This window comes from Bos mutus, chromosome 16, assembly GCF_027580195.1.
Source record: "Bos mutus isolate GX-2022 chromosome 16, NWIPB_WYAK_1.1, whole genome shotgun sequence".
NCBI classification, from domain to species: domain Eukaryota; kingdom Metazoa; phylum Chordata; class Mammalia; order Artiodactyla; family Bovidae; genus Bos; species Bos mutus.
In genome coordinates this window covers 36,389,281-36,409,942 of record NC_091632.1, presented here as the reverse complement: position 1 = coordinate 36,409,942, position 20,662 = coordinate 36,389,281, and the positions used below count along the sequence as shown (strand labels likewise).

The window sequence follows — 20,662 nt, the reverse complement described above, 5'->3', positions numbered from 1 at the left end:
TTTATTTCCCTTTGCCTGCCTGGCTGTTTCAGGACAGAAAAGGAAGGGGCCGGCGCTGATTGCTTGGGGTTTGTTACCACCCGCAGGCTCTAGGAACGAGCAGACGATCCCTTCCTCTGGCTGAGAGAGGGGAGGCGGCTTGTCACCCCTGGATTTGCCATGTCCCTCTCTTCCTGTGTGTGGCAGGAGCAGCCTGTGCCTAAATCTTCACTTTCTGCCTTTATATATGTATTCTGTCACCTTCCCAGCAGCTCAACATTAAAAGTTATCTGTATACCCCTCTCTTTCTTAGTTGTACGGTTTGTACCTGGATGTTATGTATATATTTATTATCTATAAATTATCACATTCACATATAATATAAAAATATATAATATACAGTTAGCTAGATTTTAAAAAATATAAATATAAATTACAGGTCATAAATTGTCTTCATCATACTTAAGTGGCTTCTTCTAATAAAGTATATTCACTTCCACTTAATTAAGAGGGAAAAAATATAGGTTCTGGAAAATGATAACGGGTACTGTGAATTGATACCTTATTCTTTGCCCCAGAGATGGTCAGTGTGCTCTGGGGAGTAAAAATGCAATGGTTTTCTGATGCAAAATAATTTGCTCTATTTTTTAAGTAAGTCTTTTGCAAATTTAAAAAGTGTTAAAATGAATTCCTCATCTTTCTAATTTTCGAAGGGAAAATTGTATCTAATTGTTTGGAAGCTACCATTGAAACGGCCAATCCGTTTTTAATTTAAACGCCGTGGAGGGAGGGATGGGCCTTCCACGACCAGGGCAGAGCAGGGCAGTAGGCACGGCACAGCCATCGTTTAGAATCCCAGCCCTGGCAGACCGCTAACCCTGACACGGGGGTGGGCAGTGGAGAGGGGGCTACTCCAAGTCAGGGCAGAACGAAAGCAAAAGAACACGCTTTGAGCTTTGCCTGGAAACCCTGGGTTCTCGTCCTCTAAGTGCCGGCTCTGAAGGATGGGCATCCACTAATAAAATGGCATTGTTTTAACACGCTCTGTGAAGGAGATTAGCCTTTGTCTGCTTTCGCTTTGGGGAGATGCGGACCCTTGCCTCTCCCAGAATGTGCTGGTGGTGGTGGCTTTTCCTGATGCCTGGCTGGCCAGCCCGGGTGGGTTGGGGTGCAGTGCGGACCTCGCAGCCCTTCCGAGGTGTGCTGGGGGTCCAGCCCCTGAGTCGTGCTCCCCAGTGTGTGCAAGTGACCCCAGTATCATGTTGCACCATCTTCAGCCTCATCGGCCACCTGACATCCGGCCACCAACATCCTTGCTCTGTCGAGGTGATGTGGGAACAGGAGAAGGAGCTGGGCTGTGTGCAGGCCTCTTCTGGCCTTTGCTTGCTCTGGAGGGCACTTTATTTCCAAGCGCTTGTTTTCTTTCTTATCACTAAAACAAATGCAGGACTTCGCAGGTGGTCCAGGGGTTGGGAATCCACCTGCCAATGCAGGGGACACGGGTTTGATCCCTGGTCCAGGAAGATTCCACATGCTGAGGAGTAACTAAGCCCACGCACCACAACTACCGAGCCTATGCTCTGGAGCCGCGGCTGTGGAACCCAGTGCTGCAAATACCCAAGCCCAAGTGCCTATAACCCATGCTCCACAACAAGAGGAGCCAGCACGATGAGAAGCCCGCACACCACAGCTAGAGAGAAGCCGCCACTCGCCGCAACTAGAGAAAACCTGTGCACAGCACCGCAGACCCAGCACAGCCAAAATAAATAAATTAATAAAATAAATACATAAAACAAATCCAAGAACAGATCCTGTCCGTGTCTCCTGAGACATCTGAAACCAACTTGTTTGCTTATCACGGTGGGAGAAAGAGCCACCCAAGGGAGATCTGAGGGTCTCGATTCCAAAAAGAAAAGTGGGAGTTGGAGGATGCTAGGGGCAGGGGAGGGCTGCGAAGTCCCTGGGGAGGGTGGGCGAGGGTCTTGCCTCCCAGGTGAATCAAGGCACCAAGGGATCCTTGCCTTCCACTCCTGCTAAGCTGGGAAGGTGAACCAGGCACCCCGGGTTCTATGCTGTGGTCTGACCACCCCCCAAAATCACAGAGAGAAACTTGTTCCCCCACAGCTGTCTGCTGTGGATGTTTTGTTCCTGGCAGCCGGGCCACCCCAAAGCTCGTGTGGCCTCAGGACTGCCTGTGGGTCACCTTTAGGTGATAGGCTGGGTGCAGGGAGAAATTCAAGGCCCCTGTGGCCTTTGCCGGAGAAGACAATGGCACCCCACTCCAGTACTCTTGCCTTGGAAAATCCCATGGACAGAGGAGCCTGGTAGGCTGCAGTCCATGAGGTCGCTAAGAGTCGGACACGACTGAGAGACTTCACTTTCACTTTTCACTTTTATGCATTGGAGAAGGAAATGGCAACCCTCTCCAGTGTTCTTGACTGGAGAATCCCAGGGACGGGGGAGCCTGGTGGGCTGCCGTCTATGGCATCGCACAGAGTTGGACATGACTAAAGTGACTTAGCAGCAGCAGCAGCAGCAGCAGTGGCCTTTGCTGCCTAGGGCTGCCCCCATCTAGAGCTCCATGGAGGAGCTGGTGCCGAGGGTGGTGCCTGGGGAACAGAGTGGAGGGACGGGCTGGTCACCTCTCCCTAGGTCCGGTGGGGCAGAGACCACTGAGAGCCTCAGGGCTCCAAGAGGGGTGCAGAAAAGGACTTGGTGAAGGGCTCTGAGCCCTGCCCCTGCAGCTCCATGGCTGGGTGGGGAGCATATGGTCAGGAGCCTGAGTGTCTGGGAAGGACGAGGCCTGGCCGGACAGAAGGGGTCTGTCCGGTGGGGGATGCACTGCCCAGCGTCTGGGCTCCCTCAGCACTCTCAAAGCAGCTGGAGGGCCCACCACCCTCTCAGAACCACACGGGGCATGCAGGCTGCATCTGTCCCCACAGCCCATCTGGATGCCAGCAGAGACCTTGCTGGACTGAGGGTGTCAAGACCCCTAACCTCAGCCCACTGCCCCTGTGTGGCTGTCTCCAGAGGACTGGAGACCATCCAGGAGGCCCATGAAGAGCTGCCTCAAGTCCTCTGGCTGCTGCAGCTTTGGGAACTTTCTCCTTAAGTGACTCTTTCCTGCCTGGTCCCCCTGGACTTCTGGACATTGGGGTTCAGGTCATGGGTCAAGTTAGAACTTTTCTGACCGAAGTGATTTCTCTACCGAATACCACCTGGAAACCCTGAAGCTGTTTTCATGGATCTCAGATCTTCAGTCTGGGTGCCTTCCCTTCCGTGTCTGTGCTGTGTTGGGAGGTGATGTCCTGTACAGGTGTGAGGGTGGGTTAGGGGTGAGGGGGAGAGAGAGGGAAGTTGTTCCCTTCAGTGTGTCTCTGTGTATGTGTGCGTGTGTGTATGTTTGTGTGTGCGTGTGTGCATATGTAGGGGTTCCTAAGTGCCAGGAAATCCTGGTGGAAACTCTTGGGATTAGGGCAATCCGAGAAACCCCATTAATACCGTGTAATGTTTCCTTCTCAAAGAGAAGCCTGTCTTCAAAATTATTTGTTTTATTATTAATATTTCAGGGATGGTTTTACTCCAGCTCCACACAGGGTCACGTCGGTCCCTTTGCAGTGAGCTGAGCTTCCACTGGACGGGACTGGGGGACGGAAGCCCTTCTGCTGGGCCACGTGGCTGTCCCAGGGGAGAGAAAGCCGGGTTTCAAGAGACTGACTACTGAACAGTTTGAAATCTAGTATGTGTGTGTGTGTGTGCGCGCGTGTGAGTCACAAAGTCGTGTCCGACTCTTTGCAACCCTGTGGACTATAGCCCGCCAGGCTCCTCTGTGCATGGGATTCTCTAGGCAAGAATCCTGGAGTGGTTTGCTGCTCCCTTCTCCAGGGGTCTTCCCAAACCAGGGATCGAACCCGGGTCTCCCGCATTGCAGGCAGATTCTTTACCATCTGAGCCATCAGGGAAGCCCTTTCCTATCATTATGAGAATTTAAAATTGTTTGTATTATTTCTCAGGAAAATTACGTCCCACAAATTACCCATTTTCCTTTGAGATCTGAGATGTGGCCGCCTCCTTGTGCCTCTTGGCCTCTGCCTTCCTAGGTGTCTGGAGGCCACAGCCACACAGCTAGGTTTTCAGATGGGGACATTGGTTGCCCAGTAATAGCAGGAACCACCCACCATGGGCCATGGAGGCCTGGCGGAGGGCTCCTCTCTCTATCGGAGGATGGAGGGTTTGAAAGGCCCCAGGCAGGGAAATTTTTGCTGCTTCAGGCCACTTCACTGTTGTGTCTGCTTAAATGTGTACCCATGTCCTCTCTGAGTCTGTGAGCTGAAGTGGAGATAATGAATCTCCCACTTTTAGGCTGTTCAAAACATCCAGCAGGCGAGGATGAAATTTTGATGTCACATTGGGTTGAAGTATTAGAATCAGGTGTGTTTTTGACTGTGGGATGGAGCTTTGGAATGGGAAGCATTGAGGGGACAAAAGTGGGATGAAGTGAAAGGGAATCTCTGAGTTAAGGGTATTCCTGTCTGCTGGTCCTGACAAAGGAAAAAGTTTGCTGCAAGGCAGTGAATTCCATCTGGACCCTACATGGAGCTGAAATAAAAGCTAACCTAAAATATTAATAATAAAACAAAGATGTCGGAAGACAGACTTCTCTTTGAGAACAGACAATACGTCTGCTTGCTTTTTCAGAAGCTTGCCACATAAAGATATTTACTTCATGGCTTAAATTTGGTTCAGACACTCTAACTAACATTTATTTATTTTTAAATAGAAAATCTGGATCCTTCACTATTTTATTCTGTATCTCACAGAAGTGCAGTCCTGGCTGGACCTGGCCTCCTGGTGGTTTTTTTTTTTTCCCCACTGCCCCTCGGCTCCCAGACACATGACCAAGGATCCATGCTCTCTGCAAGGAAAGGCCAAAGGAAGGACCATCTTTCCATGCACCTTAAACCTAATTCTCCTTCGCTTACATTTTATGCTCATCTAGAAGGAGAAAAAGTGTCTTTTTTTTAAGTACTGTGCTAATTTTTATGACGGTTCTTTTGTTTTCTTTCAGCAATATATTTTGTAATTTAAAAATTACTTATTTTCAGAACATTGGGTTCCCAGTGGAAGCTGTAGACATCTCAATGGTAGAGGTGGATCTGAGCTTCACCAGATCGTATCTACCAGAGGGAGGAAGAGCTGCTCAGTCCAGGCTGAGCCCGCATGGCCGGGAAAGGGGCTGAGGAGATGAGGGCGAGTTGCCTAGCAATCCGTGTAGGTCCTGGGGCCTCCTGGGTGTGAGGTCTCTGCATTTCTTGGTGCAAATTTTTTTTCCTCTAGAGTGAGGAGCCTCAAATGGCTTTTAAGAGTTTGCACAGATGACTTGAAGCTGCATCCTCTGTTATGTGGTCTCCACAGACATTTTTTAAAGCAATGGAACCCTTTTTTTGCAAATGAAATCTCATGGGTAACCCCAAAACAGAGGCAAAAGCAAACTCCTGTGATGGATGGGGATGGGCCCCCAGGCATCTTGAGGAAGACTTACTCTGGGGACTTGGTGAAAGCGTGGTCCGAAGGGCCTGGCTCCGAGCAGGGTCTCTGGGGGCCACTTGCAAACTTGTGATGAAAACATGGACTAAGTGCTTCCAGAGCCGGGGACACATTGTCTTCATAGTAGAAACTCCACGTGGCATCTTCTGTCTTGATTGGTTCCTGAGACTGGATGCCTGCAGCCCAGGACCAGCATGGACATGAAGCGGTAAGGATCCAGCATGCCAAGAGGGTCTTCTACCTCCTGGGGGCAGCAGCAGAAGCCGAAGAGTTCCTTAGCTCTGGTGGGACAGGCACAGAAGCCCAGACCATGCATCTCAGGAAAAACATCAATTGGCTTCTAGCAGGGCCAGGATTTGTGCAAAATGTGGCTGGTCACTTCTGCAGGCTGGCTATGCTGTCGCAGCGATTCTGGGGACCTCTGGGCAGCTGGGGTCTCTTCTCAGCCTTCCAGACGGCAAGTGTGGAACCCTTCCAGGCAGCTGGGATGAACAGCCATTCAGACACGACTCTCAAGCAGAGGGGTCTGGTTCTCCACTTCTCTCACATGGGTGACATTTGTTAGAACGTGGACCCTGTGGTTTCTGTCCTTGCCTGCTCCTGGCCACGTTTCTTCCCATAAACCGTCATCTTCGGCTCTCAGGCCCCATCAGCCCCAGGCGAGGCCATGGGGCAAAGGCATTCGTGGGGTGTCACCAAGTTCCCGGAAACTCAGCACTGGCCAAGTGTCAAGTAGCCCTCCCCGCCCCCGCTGCAGGATGGGCTTGGCAGAGGCGCAGTTAACCCTTCACCTCGGCTCCCGCATTCCCGACCGCCTCGGTACCAAGGCCCCAAGGACAAGGCTCCGTGCGAGCCCGGACCTACCTGCTCGTTGATCTGACACATGGTGAGGTTCTGGTCGTCACAGGAGCATGCCACGCGGATGTACTTGAGCCAGCTGCCAGCCCCGGAGTGCTGAGCATCCACACAGAGCTTCCCACCGTCCAGGTCCTCGGAGATCTGCCGGGCAAGAGAGAGAACCAAGAAAGCTCAGAGGCATCCTGTGTGCTAGGGCCGACGCACTCTGTGTTTGCCCAGTGGGAGAAGTCACCGCTGGGGCTTAGAGGAGGAAGGCTCTTCAGCCACTGGACATCAGCCGACCCTCCGGGCATTGGCGAGGCACTCGGCCCACCCAGCCCGCCATCCCTCCGGGAGGGAGCCCAGTGCAGAGGTAGGAGGATGGCCCTGTCTTTCTCACCGAGTAGATCACTGCCCTGGCAGAGCCATAAAAGTGCCACCGGGGCTGCAAAAACTCCCCAGTGAGCCGCCCCACATGTGAGAAAGCAGAGGCCGCTGTGTCCGAGAGCAGAGCCCTCTGCTGAGAGCACGGGGTGTGGGCTGGAGATGAGCGATCTCGAAGGTGAAGGTGTGGTTGGGGTGTGGCTGCAGGCGCATCTCTGTGCACGTGCTGTGCGCACGCGTGTGTGCCTGTGTGCGCATGTGTGCAAGCGTGCGTGTTCACAGCAGCCTGCAAGAAGGAGAACCGTTGGGTTTTCTTAAAAGTGGAAGTTTCCACCTGACACCAGGGGCTTGCAGACGCCCTGCCTGCAGAGGCCCCGCGGGTTCGACCCGCGTTAGGTGCTTTGTTGTTGCTGTGTTCTCTGAACATGCTTCTGACAGGCAGAGGCAGGGTGCTTCTCCAGCACGTGCAGCTCCAAGCAGGCCATCGCCCAGAAGACCTGACTGCTGGCCCTGCTGAGGGGGGCCTCCCTGAAGCTACCGGGCCCTGAGGTGGGAAATGTAAACAGAGTCCCTCCCGCCTGCTCTATCAGTGCCTGCTCAGAGATCCAGAGCCGTGGAGCCCAGTGGTACTGTGGGCGAGCTTTCTGGGCAGCTGGGCTGGGAGGCTAGGAGGAGAGGGGGTGGGGCTGAGGACACCACTACACTGAGGAGCAGAAGTAGGTGTTCTGACGGGCAGGGATGTCTAGCTGGGCAAGGGGTGTCCAGGTGGGCAGGATAATTCAGGTGGGTAGGATTGTCTAGGTTGGCGGGGTGTCCAGGTGGGCAGAATAATTTATTTGGGCAGGATTGTCTAGGTGGGCAGGATTGTTCAGGTGGGCAGGGGTGTCCAGGATTGTCTAGATGGACAGGTGTGTCCAGGTAGGCAGGAGTGTCCAGGTGGGCAGAGGTGTCCAGATGGGTGTGTGTGTCCATGTTGGCAAGAGTGTCCAGGTGGGCAGGATTATTCAGGTGGGCAAGTGAGTCCAGGTAGGCAGGGATGTCTAGGTGGGTAGAGGTGTCCAGGTAGGCAAGGGTATCCAGGTGGTCAGTGTGTCCAGGTGGGCAGGTGCATTCAGGTGGGTGGGCAGATGTGTTCAGGTGGGCAGGTGTGATAGGAGCAGGTGTCAGAAGGACCCAGTGAAGTCAGGGCAGGGGACAAACTGAGGAGGCTAAATATAGGTGCCACAGCCTCTATTCCCTGGGGTCTCCCCAGTGCCATCTGGTGAATAGGTAAGGACCCGGGAAGGGAGGGAGGCTGCCCCTGAGGCCTGAGAAGCCCACTTCTGGCCAGAGAATCAGGACACTTTATAAACAGCTCAGATGCCTCCCAAACGTCCATGGACACTTTCTAAATGACCAAGGGTCCTGCGCAGCGGGTGAGTCAGCAAGGTTTCGGGAGGCTGCTTTGCTGTGGGAGGCCCAGAACCCACCTGCAGGCCTTCTGTGTGACCACACCCCACCCCTTGGAGCCCATGGCAGCCGCCCAGTCACGACGAGTCTCCGAGCAGCTGCTGAGCGGACCTGGACGGGGCTGTGAGCCCAGAGGCCTCCACTCTGATAATTCTCCATTTTGGAGACTTTAAGCGAATGGGCCTCATTCTGAAAGAAAGGCGAGAGCCCAGAGAGCCTGGGACAGTGTGGCTGCAGGGGTGAAGGGCCACGACCTGCTCTTGGCCACACCAGGAGGCCACTGTGGGCTCGGGGAGGGAGCCCAGGCCACAGGGAGAGACCCCGCCCCCAGCACTAACGCCTCTCGCCGGCCCCTCCTCTTACCTCCCCCCCCAACTGCAGGAAACCCACAAGAGACCCACCAAGCAAAGCTGTGGTTAGTGGCACCTCCACTCGGCGAGGCGCCCGCCACCTCCCTGCATCACAGGGAGGAAGAGGGGCCGGCTGGCCAAGGCCCAGGGACCCCCACCGCGCTCCTCCCCACTCCATCCCTGTGCCCCTCATCCAGCATCTTCACAGGTGGGTGTGGCCGGGTGGGGGCTGGCCAACTCTCTGTGTCTCTGTCTGTTTCTCTCAGTCTCCCTCACCACGCCGCCCACGGTCCAGTCTGGGATATGCAGAGATGGTAAATGACACTGTGAGCCATTGCAACCATCGCGTGCACACCCCTGTGTCTCCTGTCACCCCCGAGATGGTGCTTAACCCTTCATTTCTCAAAGGACTTACGGGGGGTGGGACAGAGAAGCCCAGAAGGCCGGATCAAGGACAATCCATTGACTCTTGGTTCTAGCAGATTCTGCACCACTGTAGGACAGCTGGACGATCCCAGGTTCATCCTCCAGTCCCATACCCGTGCCCTGCCTGAGCGTGGGAGCAAGTCCGCACCTCTGCCTGCACACCCTGCGGCCGCCCAGACAATCCACTTCCTCCCTAGGAGGACATGGCAGGATCCTCCCTCCTACTCAGCCCCTCTCAGTCCTCCCGGAGCAGGCATCTCTCCTCCACGTGACGGCCCACATTCACCAAACATCCACAGGCCTCTCAAGTGTGTCTGAATGTGGACACAGCCAGTGGCTCCCCTGCGTGGACACTGTTCCAGGGCCTCCAGCCTGTCTCCATCCTTCTTGGGTGCAGGGCCCAGAGCTCAGAGGCAACAAGTACTCCAGGTCCCCTGCCCAGCTCCTGGTGTGTCTTCCCTGTGTGCTCAGCAGCCCCTCTTGGGAAACTTCCCTGGTTCCCAAGCTCAACCACTTGGACGACCACAGGGTGGCTATCACTTCCTAAAGACCTCTCAAGGTCCAGGGATCCCTTTTCCCTCATGAGCACCCCAGGTGGTTTTCTGGGGTGACAGAGGAGGTCTTGGTTAACTCCTTCCTCTGAAAGAGAATAAACCATTCCTCCCTGAGAGGTAGCAGGGGAGGCTGACCTTCCTCCACGGAGGCACAAGAAACCCTGGTCTTGGGTCCCCAAAGCACCAATGCAGGACCAGGTTGGGTGGTGTGGGCCTTACTACCCCTGTTGCCAGGACCATGTCTCAGTCTCATCTCTGTGGGGCACACCAGGGCACACCTGGGCACACCTGGATGATGGACCAGGAGGACAGAAGCCTGATCTGGAAGCTGCTGCTTTTCTGTTTCAGACCAGAGAGATGTTCCTAGGAGTGGCCCCAGCTCAGGCCTCAGGCCAAGTGCGCAGGAGGCTGTAGGCCTGGCTTCTTGTTTGGGGCTGTGCCTGGTGGGCTGTGCCGTTTCTGACTCCAGATGGGGAGAAATGGGTGGTGATGTCCATCTCCCCTTGGCCTCCTTTCCTTCTGTCTCTGCCCTTCTCTCCTCACAGCCATGGATGTGGCCTCTGGGACGCTCATATTACCACCTGAGTGGGCTGAGGTCTCTCTGAGCCAGCACTGCCCCCTGCTCACCACTGTGGACCTCCTGGGTGGAGGCTGGCGGAGGCCCCCTGGAGCAGGGCAGCCCCCAGCCCAGGCCCCCCACCTTCATTGCATGGTGTCTGGAGTCAGAGAGGGGGTCTTCCTGTCTGCTCTGGGACCCAGCAAGCAGGCCCGAGTGGCCACAGGTCCCCTCTCCTGCCTGTTTAGGAATGAGACCTTCCAGGGCCCATAAGGACACGTCAAGGTCCAGCTCAGCAGGGCCCAAGGCCTGGTTTGCTCTGTGTCAGGGCCTTGTCTCAGGAGGCCAATACTGGTAGAAGTGGACAGAGGAGTAGTGGGTGACATTAGAGCCCATGGTCCAGGCTGCAAGCTTGGTTCATGAACTGGGGAGGGCCCAGCCACCCCCTACCCCCAAATCTCCCAGGGCAACATTGGCGGGCAGTGGCCTAGAGGCTGCTACGGCCTCAGGCGGGGTCTCTCTGCAGATCTAGGGTCTGGGCCCCCTGCCTGATGGCACTCGAAGCCTGACTCTGGGCTGCTTGGGGCTGAGCCTTGGGGGCCCCAGGGCCTCCAAAGAAAGCTGCCCTCCTGCCTGCTTTCCCCCACTGGCCTCTCCACCCCTTATCCCCCTACCAGCTTCCCCAGCTCGTAAATCACCCCCACCAGAAAGGCCGAGTATGAAGCAAAGGCATGGAAAAATTCTTAACCTTGACAATTTTTTTTGCACATCTTTTGAGGTTTCCTGCACTTCGAATCTGTGGGCTCGCTGCTGGGCTTGCTCCCTCACGTTTAATGGGCCCGTCCGGGGTGTGCATGCCGGCGAGGATGCGGACACGTCTGTTGTCAGCTGTCTAATGGGTTCTGAGAAGCCAGGAGGGAGCAAGCCTGGGAGTCCGGCCCCTCGGCTCCATGTTCTGCTACTGCAACTTGGCACAGAAGAGGCCTGAGCCCCGTGCTGGGACCAGTGGTAGGTCTCATCCTTCTCACCCAGACACCTTCTTGAGCTGATTCAGAGCCACACGTCCAGCCACCAAGCTGTGCGGGCTGTCCTGCCCGCAGGCACCCGCATGTGCACGCGTGCACGCGTACACACACATACACACACGCATGCACACACATGCCAGGATTTATGGCATCCACGAGTAGCTAGAACAGAAAGTCCATTCTTTTGATGGAAGGAGGTGGGGGAAAGGCTTTCTGAAAACACCTCTGCCGGGTGCGGACGCGGAGCCTGGATGAGCTCATAAATCCTCCGTCCTGACTCTCATTACGGGCCCAGTGGTGACATGACCAAGCACTGGCGGGACAGGGTCACCCGGCTGCCCAGGAGACAGGCGTCCTGGGGGCGGGTCACTGGGCCCCACCTGCTCAGGCTGAGAGGAAGGTAGTGGTGGGGTGGGGGAGAAGGAGGAGGAAGTGGGAAGGGAGGGAGTGCTTCCAGGGGGAGCAGGTAACTCATGGACACTGTTCCTTCAAGACAGAGACCAGCCTGTGTCCTGAGCCCATGAAGGGGGTGGGTAGAGAGAGCCAGTGTCCACGGGCTTGTGCTTGGAAGGAGCCGCGTGGGGCTCCTAGGGCACGGCTGCTGACTGTGGTCTCTGTGGGACAGTTCCGGGGCAGTGGGGCATGCGTGGTGGGGGATAAGGGCCAGACAGTCTTGGTCTCAGGGTCCCAACAGCACAGCCCAAGATGGGGGTTCTGCAGAGGAAGCCGGTGCCTGGGAGGGGGACCGTGATGGTGCAGCAGCAGGTCGCAGGGGCCGAGGGGCCAGATTCCCAGGCCTGCTCCTTCCTGGCTGCTCAGAACCCATTAGGAAGCTGCCCCAGGCCCCTGCCTAGGGAGCTCCTCCTGTTAGTGGTGGGCAGAGCCTCTCCGCTGAGAGCCAGACCCCAGAAACCACACTCTCTGTATTCAGGGTCCACAGATGCCTGCAAAGACCAGACCAGGAATCACTGATATACCCAAATGCTAGGTGGTACCCCCAGGATTTCCAGAGCCTCTCCCCTCAAAATCCCGACCCCCAGGTGCCACCGTGCTTCCTCAGGTTCACAGACCATCTCCCACAAAATGCCCCAATACTCTGTGCTGCCACATTCCCGGGGTACACAGCGCTATGGACCCAGCCCGGAGCCCAGAACGCTGAACTCACCACACTGGGCTCTCTTCTCTCCTCCTTCCCTTCCATCTGATTCTTAGTTTATTCCTCTCTTTTTTTTTTCTTTCCCTCCTCAGCAGGGGCCTGTACAACTCTCCCAGCAGTGTCTGTGTGCATCTCAGAAAACTGGAGGGTAAAACAGAGGCAAAGCAGAGATTCTACTCTGACTCCGAGCATCGCCTGGCCTAGAGCAGGACTTACATTCCTGGTCTCGCCAACAGAACCCAGGGGACAAGAAGAGGGACTTCAGTGAACGCAGGGCTGAGCAGGCTGTTCTGAGGGTCCCTGGCCCTTGGTGTGCCCAGAGGGCTCCTGCTGAGTCGGGTGTTTGGGGGCTTAGCTTCTTCCTTGCACGTTCCGTCCATCACGGCAGGCTGTGTCAGTGGCCGTAGCTCATGGTCCTGACCCACCAGAAATAAACAGGCACACTGAGGATTGAAACCAGTGCCCTTAAGTCTGCAGGGAAATCAATGAATGAGAGACTCACTCAGACACAGAAGCCCCTCAGGGTGATTGGCAACCGGAGGGGTCTGCTGAAACCTCAGACCAGCAGCTGAGATGCCCCTACAGGCAGGCCGTGGGCTGGGCAAGGAACCTCATGAAGGGAAGAGTGCCCCGTCACTGTGGGGATTCAAGGAGGTCTCAGTGGTCATCCCTCCAGGGTGCTCCAGAAGGAGGCAGACTCTCTGATCATAGTTACCTTTCCAGGCTAGACATTATAAACTCTAAATGTGACAACGCAGGGGTTATCTGGGCTCCTGCTTCGGTTTCCTCTTTGAAACTAGATAGCCTCTTTCCTGTCTTCTGTGGAGACCTGGGGCTCCTTGCAAGCACTCACGTTGTAAGAACACTTGGCTTGTCCTTGATAGCTCTGTGAAGGCATCCCGAACAGAGCCCCATGCCCACAGCTATGCCACGCTCAAGGGCACAGGTGCTGTGGGGAAGTAGCTTTGGCCACGGATGGCAGTGGGCATCTGCTGCCTCTTTGGCTCTTGGCACCTGCTCAACTGTCCTTCAGAAATGTGCTGGGTCAGGGTGGGGGCATGCCCACTACAGTATGATGAGGGTGCTGGTCAGAAGTAGGGCCCCTTCCTGGGTCTGCCAGGTGGGTAAGAAGCCCAGACTCCAGGGCAGTCAGGAGTCTTCCGTGGGCTGCCTGGGGCTCCCAAGTGAAAAACCAGCCTTGGTAGTGGGTAGGAGAGGGGCCCTCAGCAAACAGGCTCCATCTTGGGTGTCTCCCTTCAAATATCCCTCTGCCCACAATGTTCACTGCCGCACTGTTTACAACAGCCAGGACATGAAAGCAACCTAAGCATCCGCTGAAGGAGGGATGGGTAAAGATGTGGTGCACATACACGATGGAATATCACCCAGTCATAAACGGGACGAGATGATGCCATTTGCAGTGACGTAGATGGACTGGAGAGAGTCGTACTGAGTAAAATAAGTCAGAGAAAGACAAGTTTCATATGATATTGCTTATATGTGGAATCTAAAAAACAGTACAAATGAGCCTGTTTATAAAACAGAAACAGTCACCACAAAGCAAACTTATGGTTACCGGGGGGAAGACAGGGGAGGGGTAAACTAGGAGTCTGAGATTAACAAATACACACTGCTATATATAAAATAGATAACTCATAAGGACCTATTGTATAGCAAAGGGAAATACACTCAATATCTTGTAATAACCTGTGTGAATAAAGACGCTAGAAAGAGTGGATCTATGTATATGCGTAACTGATTCACCTTGCTGTACAGAAACTAACACAACACTGTCAATCAGCTATACTCCAATGAAAATTAATTAAAAAAGGGTCCCTCTGCCCACCTGTATGGGGTCTCTCCCATCAATATCTGAGGTTTTGGGGTGTCCCCAGAGAGAAAGCCCTGGTCACTGCAGGGAGACCTAGGTTGACTGCAGCTCCCAGCAGGAGGGGGCCCTCCTCATAGACCCAGGCCACCTGGGGGCTGTAGGGGAGGCTTCCTGGGCCCCTCCCCTCATGGGGTGGCGGGGAGCTGTGGTCACTCGAGAGGGCACCTTTGCCCAGAGGCTCTATCTTCAGTGTAATGCTGGCAGCAGATGGTGGCACAAGAATTCTGTGGCCTTTCTGGGGCACTTCTTTCTTTCTTAAAGTTTTTTTTTTTTTGATGCGGACCATTTTTAAAGTCTTTATTGAATTTGTTACAATAGTTCTTCTGTTTTACACTTTGTTTTTTTTTTTTGTCCACAAGGAATGTGGGATCTTGCTTCCCTCGTGGCTCAGTGGTAAAGAATCATCTTCCAGCGCAGAAGATGAGGGTTCCATCCCTCGGTTGGGATGATACCTTGAAGAAGTCAATGGCAACCCACTCCAGGATTCCTGCCTGGGAAATCCCATGGACAGAGAAGCCTGGGGGGCTACAGTCCATGGAGTTGCACAGAGTTGGACACGGCTTAGCAACTAAACAACAGCAATGTGTGGGATCTTATCTCCCCAACCAGGGATTGAACCTGAAGGCGAAGTCCCGAGCACTGGACTGCCAGGGAAGTCCCCTTTCTGGGGCATTTCTTACGAGCACCGAGATGGCATTTCGGCTCCTGTGTGGACAGCAGGGTCAAAGCAAGAACCTCAGGCTGAGCCTGAACCACCTGAATGGGGCCAACACCTGCAGAGCCCGGACCGGCTCCCAGCCTCACTTTAACTCCATCCCAAGGAGATGGCTGGTGTCTGGAGGGAGGTTCCCTCTCTCCAGATGGGCTCCTGCGGAGGTTTCTGACCCTAATAACCCAGGTGTGACCCTTTCCTCCTCCGTCCCCCTGCCCTGGCACCGTAGCTGGGGACCCAGGAAAGCCTCGTGGGGGCCCCACGTGGTCATCCTGCAGGTGTTAGTTTCTCAGTCTTTGCAACCGCATGGACTGCAGCCCACCAGACTCCCCGTCCATGGGATTCTCCAGGCAAGAATACTTCAGTGGATTGTCTTTCCCTTCTCCAGGGGATCTTCCTGACCCAGGGATCGAACCTGGGCCTCTGGCATTGCAGGCAGATTATTTACTATCTGAGCCACTGAGGAAGCCCTCACGACAAACGTCAGCATGCAAGGCTGAGGCTGGGGGCTCTGCTCCTTGTGGAGTGAAAACGTTCACCTTGGGTCCAGCCAACAGCAGCTGGACCTGGGGGCTGAGCGGGTGGTTTGGTTCTCAGTGGGGGCAGAATCCTGAGCAGCCGTCCTGGGGCCAACACCTGGGATGGTTTGGACAGGTAATGGCTACAGGCACAGAGAAGACCCTTGAAATCCTGGCCTGGCTTGTTAACCACTCCACCCCAGCTAGTAAGTTCCACACCCACCCCTGTCCTGGCCCCACAGCAGGCTGCAGGCTCCCTGGGCTGCCGTGGTTAAATCGCTAACAACCCAGACACTTTTTCAAACCCTGATTTGACTTGAAGCTGGGTTCGGAGCAGAAGTCTCCGAGCCTGAAGTCTGCACATGACCACAGACTCAGCTGTGACATTCTGAAGTGACACCCTTGCGTTTGATTCTTGATCATAAAAAAGATTGGAAAAAAAAAAAAGCCCAAACACCCCAAACCAAAGGCTTGCGGCAGCATCCTTGCGAGGGGCAAGGCGGGAGCCCAGGGGCTGCCCACAGGAAGCGGTTTCTCTGTCGTTGAGTCGATGCGAGGCCCCCGGGAGGTGTCACATTCATAACCTTTCTCTGGCCACACTGATGGTGACAAACTGCAGAGCTTGTGAACGGGGCTCCCCCGCCTCCCCCCTAGCAGGTGCAGGAGGAATTCCCACAATGGCTAAGCTGCTGTACATTAGGCGCGGGGGCTTCCCAAAATAGCAAGCATGTTCCCTGGGGTGGGGGGTGGGGCTGCCTGGACCTTTTCTTTGCTGGACACAAGCCCCAGTGTGGGAGCCAAGCGTCAGGCTGAGGAGCCCCTAGGGATGCCCAGGACCTCCTCACTCCACTCTCTGACCCTTGGATGGCACTGTGCTCCCTCCAGCCCACAACCTCAGCCCCTCTCGGATGACCCCATCATCATGGACAATAGCTGACACGGACTGCACCTGGGGTACTGTCCAGATGCAGCTTTCAGAGAAGTGGACACACAGGGCTGAGAAAGGCTCAGGCTTCTCCCCCTTCCTCTTAGACATCCTCCTCATCTCTGGAAGTCAGTGATGTGCAGAGTCTGCTCCAGGGCTCCCTCCACCCACCCTTGGTCAGGAGGGGGCGACTACAGACTGCTGACGTCACCGCCACCGCTGGTCGCTGCTGAGTCTCACTACCAGGTCACTAGAAGCTCCTCTCCCTGCTGGGGAGCCTCTGTTGTAGTCACATTTGTAGATGAGAAAGCTTAGCACAGAGGAGTGAAGAAGTAACCAGCCTAATGCTGAACAGCTGGAAAGGGGCAGACCAGCTGGACACTGCACACTGGCTGCCTGTCTTGCCCATTTTGTGACTTGTGGGAACCATATATCCTGGCCAGTCCTGCCCTTTTCACCTCTGCTCTACCAGAGGATGGTGGCCAAGAGCAACTGAAGCTTCCCAACTCACCAAGGACCAGTGTTCACACGGGGCTCACTGAACAAGTCCATGCAAGGATAGGTGGTGGATGGATGAGTGGATGAATGAATGGGTAGATGGTGGGATAGATGGATGATCAGATGGTTGGATAGAAGGATGGATGAGTTGATGGCTGGATGAATGGATGGATGGATGAGGGAGTAGTTGGATGAATGGAAATAGATGGATGGATTAGCAAATGGTTGGATGAATGGATGGTTGGGTGAATGGATAGATGGAGGGATGGATAGTTGGATAGACGGATGACCGGATAGTTGGATAGATGGATGTTTGAGTGGATAATTGGATGAAAGAATGGATGGATGGATGAGGGGATAATTGGATGGATGGTTGGACAGATGGATGAATGAATAGATGAATGGATGGTTGGATGGATGAATGAGGTGCAGAGTACTCCTAGCCTGCTCAGACACTTCTGGCTTTCTCCAACTCCCAAGGTGAGCTAGAAGGAAATACTCTGCTGAGAGCTATAGAGGTAGAAGAACACAGGGACACCTCTTGCAGGAAAAATGCCCTGATCATTCAGGGTGGACCCCTCTGAGGGGCTCTCATAGCACCTCCCTCATCATAGTAAGGATGATGATAGACCGTGGCTGTCCTGCCCACACAATTTCTTTCTCCCCCCCCTGCACGATGAGGGCTTTGAAGGTTTCATCTGGCTGATTCCCATGGCCAGGGACTGTGTGTGCTCAATAAATGTTTGGGTGACAAAGAATGGGTAGGTGCCTCAAGACAACTGAGAATGTCCCCCAATATTCCATAGGCCTTTGTCCAAGGGTCTTTCTTTCCTCATGTCCCCTTGTCACATTTGGGACCCTTTACCTTCTCATTCCTCCGTGGATCCTGCTAAAGGACATACAGACTCTCCTTTCAGTCTCTCTCCCTCTCTGGAAACCAGAGCTGCAATCTTTCCTGGAATCCAGCTTTACAGTGTGTCTGTGCTGTGCACAGTGTCACAGTGTAATTTCCCCCGAGGTCAATTTGGCAATATCCTGTTCCCAGGGCAGAGGCTAGGCTGGCCTGTCCATCTCAGCACCCTGTAAGCACACGTGGAAGGTTTGACGGCAGCTGGGACACACAGAACCAGGTTATACTGTGACTCAGTGGCCCGCCCCCCACTGTGACTCAGTCTGTCAGGGCCCATCCTTCTTCCTTCTCCAGGGGATTCAACCATCTAGAGAAGCTCCATGACTTGTTGCCTCTGAATCAGGCCTCATGTTCTGAGATCAGCTCCTGCAAATAGCTCGAAATTCAACAGGCCAGCTCTCAGCAAATACCTTGCCAAGCCCATCACAAGCACTGCTCACTGCTTATTGACAGACAAATATGGCCACAGGCAAGAGCTCCTGGTGAAGTGTCTGGATGCCCATTTAGAGGCTAGCTCCGGCTTCCTCCCCAGCGGCCAGGTATCACAGGGGAGAGTGCTGGCTGACCCCAAGCCTCTGTTTTGGCTTTACAGAGAGAGGAGGCGTGTTTCCCTCTGAACACTTTGTTGTATGGCTCCACTTCCTAGGATTCACCTGTCATCTAGTTGGCTGAGTGGGGAGGGGTCCCGGGGCCCTGGAACTGTAACCCAATGGGCTCCTCCTTTCTCTGGCCTCCAACCCTCCCAGCACATCAGGCATGGAATGTTAAGAGTCTGAGACTGCAATGCTAGTTTTCTGGATCCTGTGGTCTCCTTCTCTGGAAGGTTTGACGGCAGCTGGGACACATTGAACCAGGTTATATTGTGACTCAGTGGCCCGCCCCCCCCCCGCCCCCCGGTTCTCATGCACCGTCATCCCAACGAGAGGCCGGTGGAGATGCTCCTGACAAACCTCGAGCCTCACGCCAGCCCTGCCCTCGGATGTGAACCCAGCCCGAGATGTTGCCCTGGGAACCCAAAGCCGGCTTCCTTCCCAAGCTGTGGGCACACTGGGTCAGACCAGCAAATTTGGAAATGATTCATAGACAGAGGTGCAGTGAAGTCAGTCTTGAATGACAAATGGAGCCAATTAAATTCAATCGCTCTCCCCCTCTCCCTGTGTTCCAGCCGTTTTCTACAGCCAGTCACCTTTGACAAAATATATTAAAGGAATTAAGAGTATGTCCCCCACAATGATATTACCTGGACCCCTTTCAAGTCCACACCAGCCAAGTGCAAACATCTATTCAAGCCCAGGAAATAGAATTGAAACGGTTTATTAAAAATCTAATCACCAGCATTCATATGACACAAATGGTTCTGAACGGCACCCACCAACCCTACAGCCTCTTCAGGGGCAGCACAATGCCGCCGATTACCCAGAATTTAAACGGGGGTGTTTAAGAGCCTCGGAACATTCTAATCGGAATCTTTCTTGTGGATTCCGCTATTGTGTTTTTCTCTTTGGAGAGAGGCAAGGATGGGAGGGCACATTTCTCTCTTCCCTTGAGTGAGCTGCATATGACTTATTCTGGCAGATCTGTTTCTATTGATGTCGTCAGGACCTGAATAAAACCCATGGAAAAAGGGAACACGCTGCTCTGCTTAATTAAAGTGAAGCAGCTCACCCGGCTGCTGTCCTGAGTCGGGACACCCTACCCCCACCCCCCCGGTTTCCCAATTGGACTGGAGCTCTCTTAAGACAAGGGGCTGCATGTGTACAGAGACGGTTCCTTCCTACCCCGGAGTGGAAGCTGCTGGGGGCCTTGTGTCTGGGGAAGAGAGGGGTTGGTGGTCTCCTCTGCATCTTGGCTTCCTGGATCTCTGGCTTCTGCACAGCTGTGGGCAGAGAAGGGTTTGCTCTGAAATCTTCCTAGCCGGCTCTGAGCACCCAGAGCTTGATCATGAGTCTCCAGGGCCCAAGACGCCCCCAGATGTCCATCAGGTGAAGGTGCAGGAGCCTGGAATTGGGTGTGACTCCTGAGCTGTGTGACTCCTGAGCTGGGAACTGTGTCCTGGAGCCTGGCAGAACTGCTCCACATGGCAACTTCTGGCTGGTGTGGGCATCACACCAGCCACAAGGCATGTTTGGGGCTGCTCCGGGCAGAAAGGCAGTGCTTGCCCAGGCTAGGGAGGGCAGGAATGTTCACCCAGCTGGTGGTTTTCCTAAGTATCACCAGCTCCTGCCCTCTGCCGGGGTCCAAGCTCTTTTCTAGAAGGTTCCTTGCCTTTGTGGGGAGTCTCAGCCTTTGCGGAGGTCAGATGGAAAACATCCTTCAATCCCCTTCTCCTTCACCTCTTATTTTCCAAACTTATTTTAAATTCCTTTTGTTTAGTCTTCCTCTCCAAATGATGACTATTTTAAAATGATCTTTTAAGGAAAAATAATTTCTTTGATTCTTTCCCAAGTGTCTTGTTTTTAAAGACAAAGGTTTTTTCCTATTTAAATACTTAATTTTTTAAAAATGTAATGAAAAAGGTAACTGAATTGAAACATTTAAAATAAGTACACTCACTTTCTGCTCCAACCATTCTTTGTAAACCCATAAATGTAATATTTCATTTTTTAAAGATGACTTTTAAATTTTAATATTTTTTCTAGCCTCATGATGTGGCAGGTGGGATCTTAGTTCCTCAACCAGGGATCAGATCTGTATCCCCTGCGTTGGAAGCTCAGAGTCTTAACCACTGGACTTCCAGGGAATTTCCTAAATGTAATTACTTTAATATGCATGACAACTTCCACTTCTGTCAGTATTTTACGTTTATGTGTATTTTCTAGGGTGGAAGCAGAAATCCTCTCTGAAGACTCTGTCTCCTTAAAGTCTTAAGGAGCACATTGGAGGCCCAGGCCATATCTGACACATAAAGTTAGATACAGGCCTGTGGGATTTGGCATCTCACTGGT

The 20,662-nt window shown here is 53.9% G+C and overlaps 1 protein-coding gene across 3 annotated transcripts in view; it reads right to left on the bottom strand.

The window, feature by feature from the left end:
* The window catches only part of PRDM16 (PR/SET domain 16), a 340,177-nt gene that overhangs the window by 48,958 nt on the left and 270,557 nt on the right, over positions 1-20,662 (bottom strand). For all 3 annotated transcript variants that reach the window (XM_070385088.1, XM_070385089.1, XM_070385091.1), the window contains exon 4: positions 6,391-6,525. In XM_070385088.1, the coding sequence (XP_070241189.1) occupies positions 6,391-6,525 (135 nt within the window). The remainder of the gene's footprint in view (positions 1-6,390; positions 6,526-20,662) is intronic.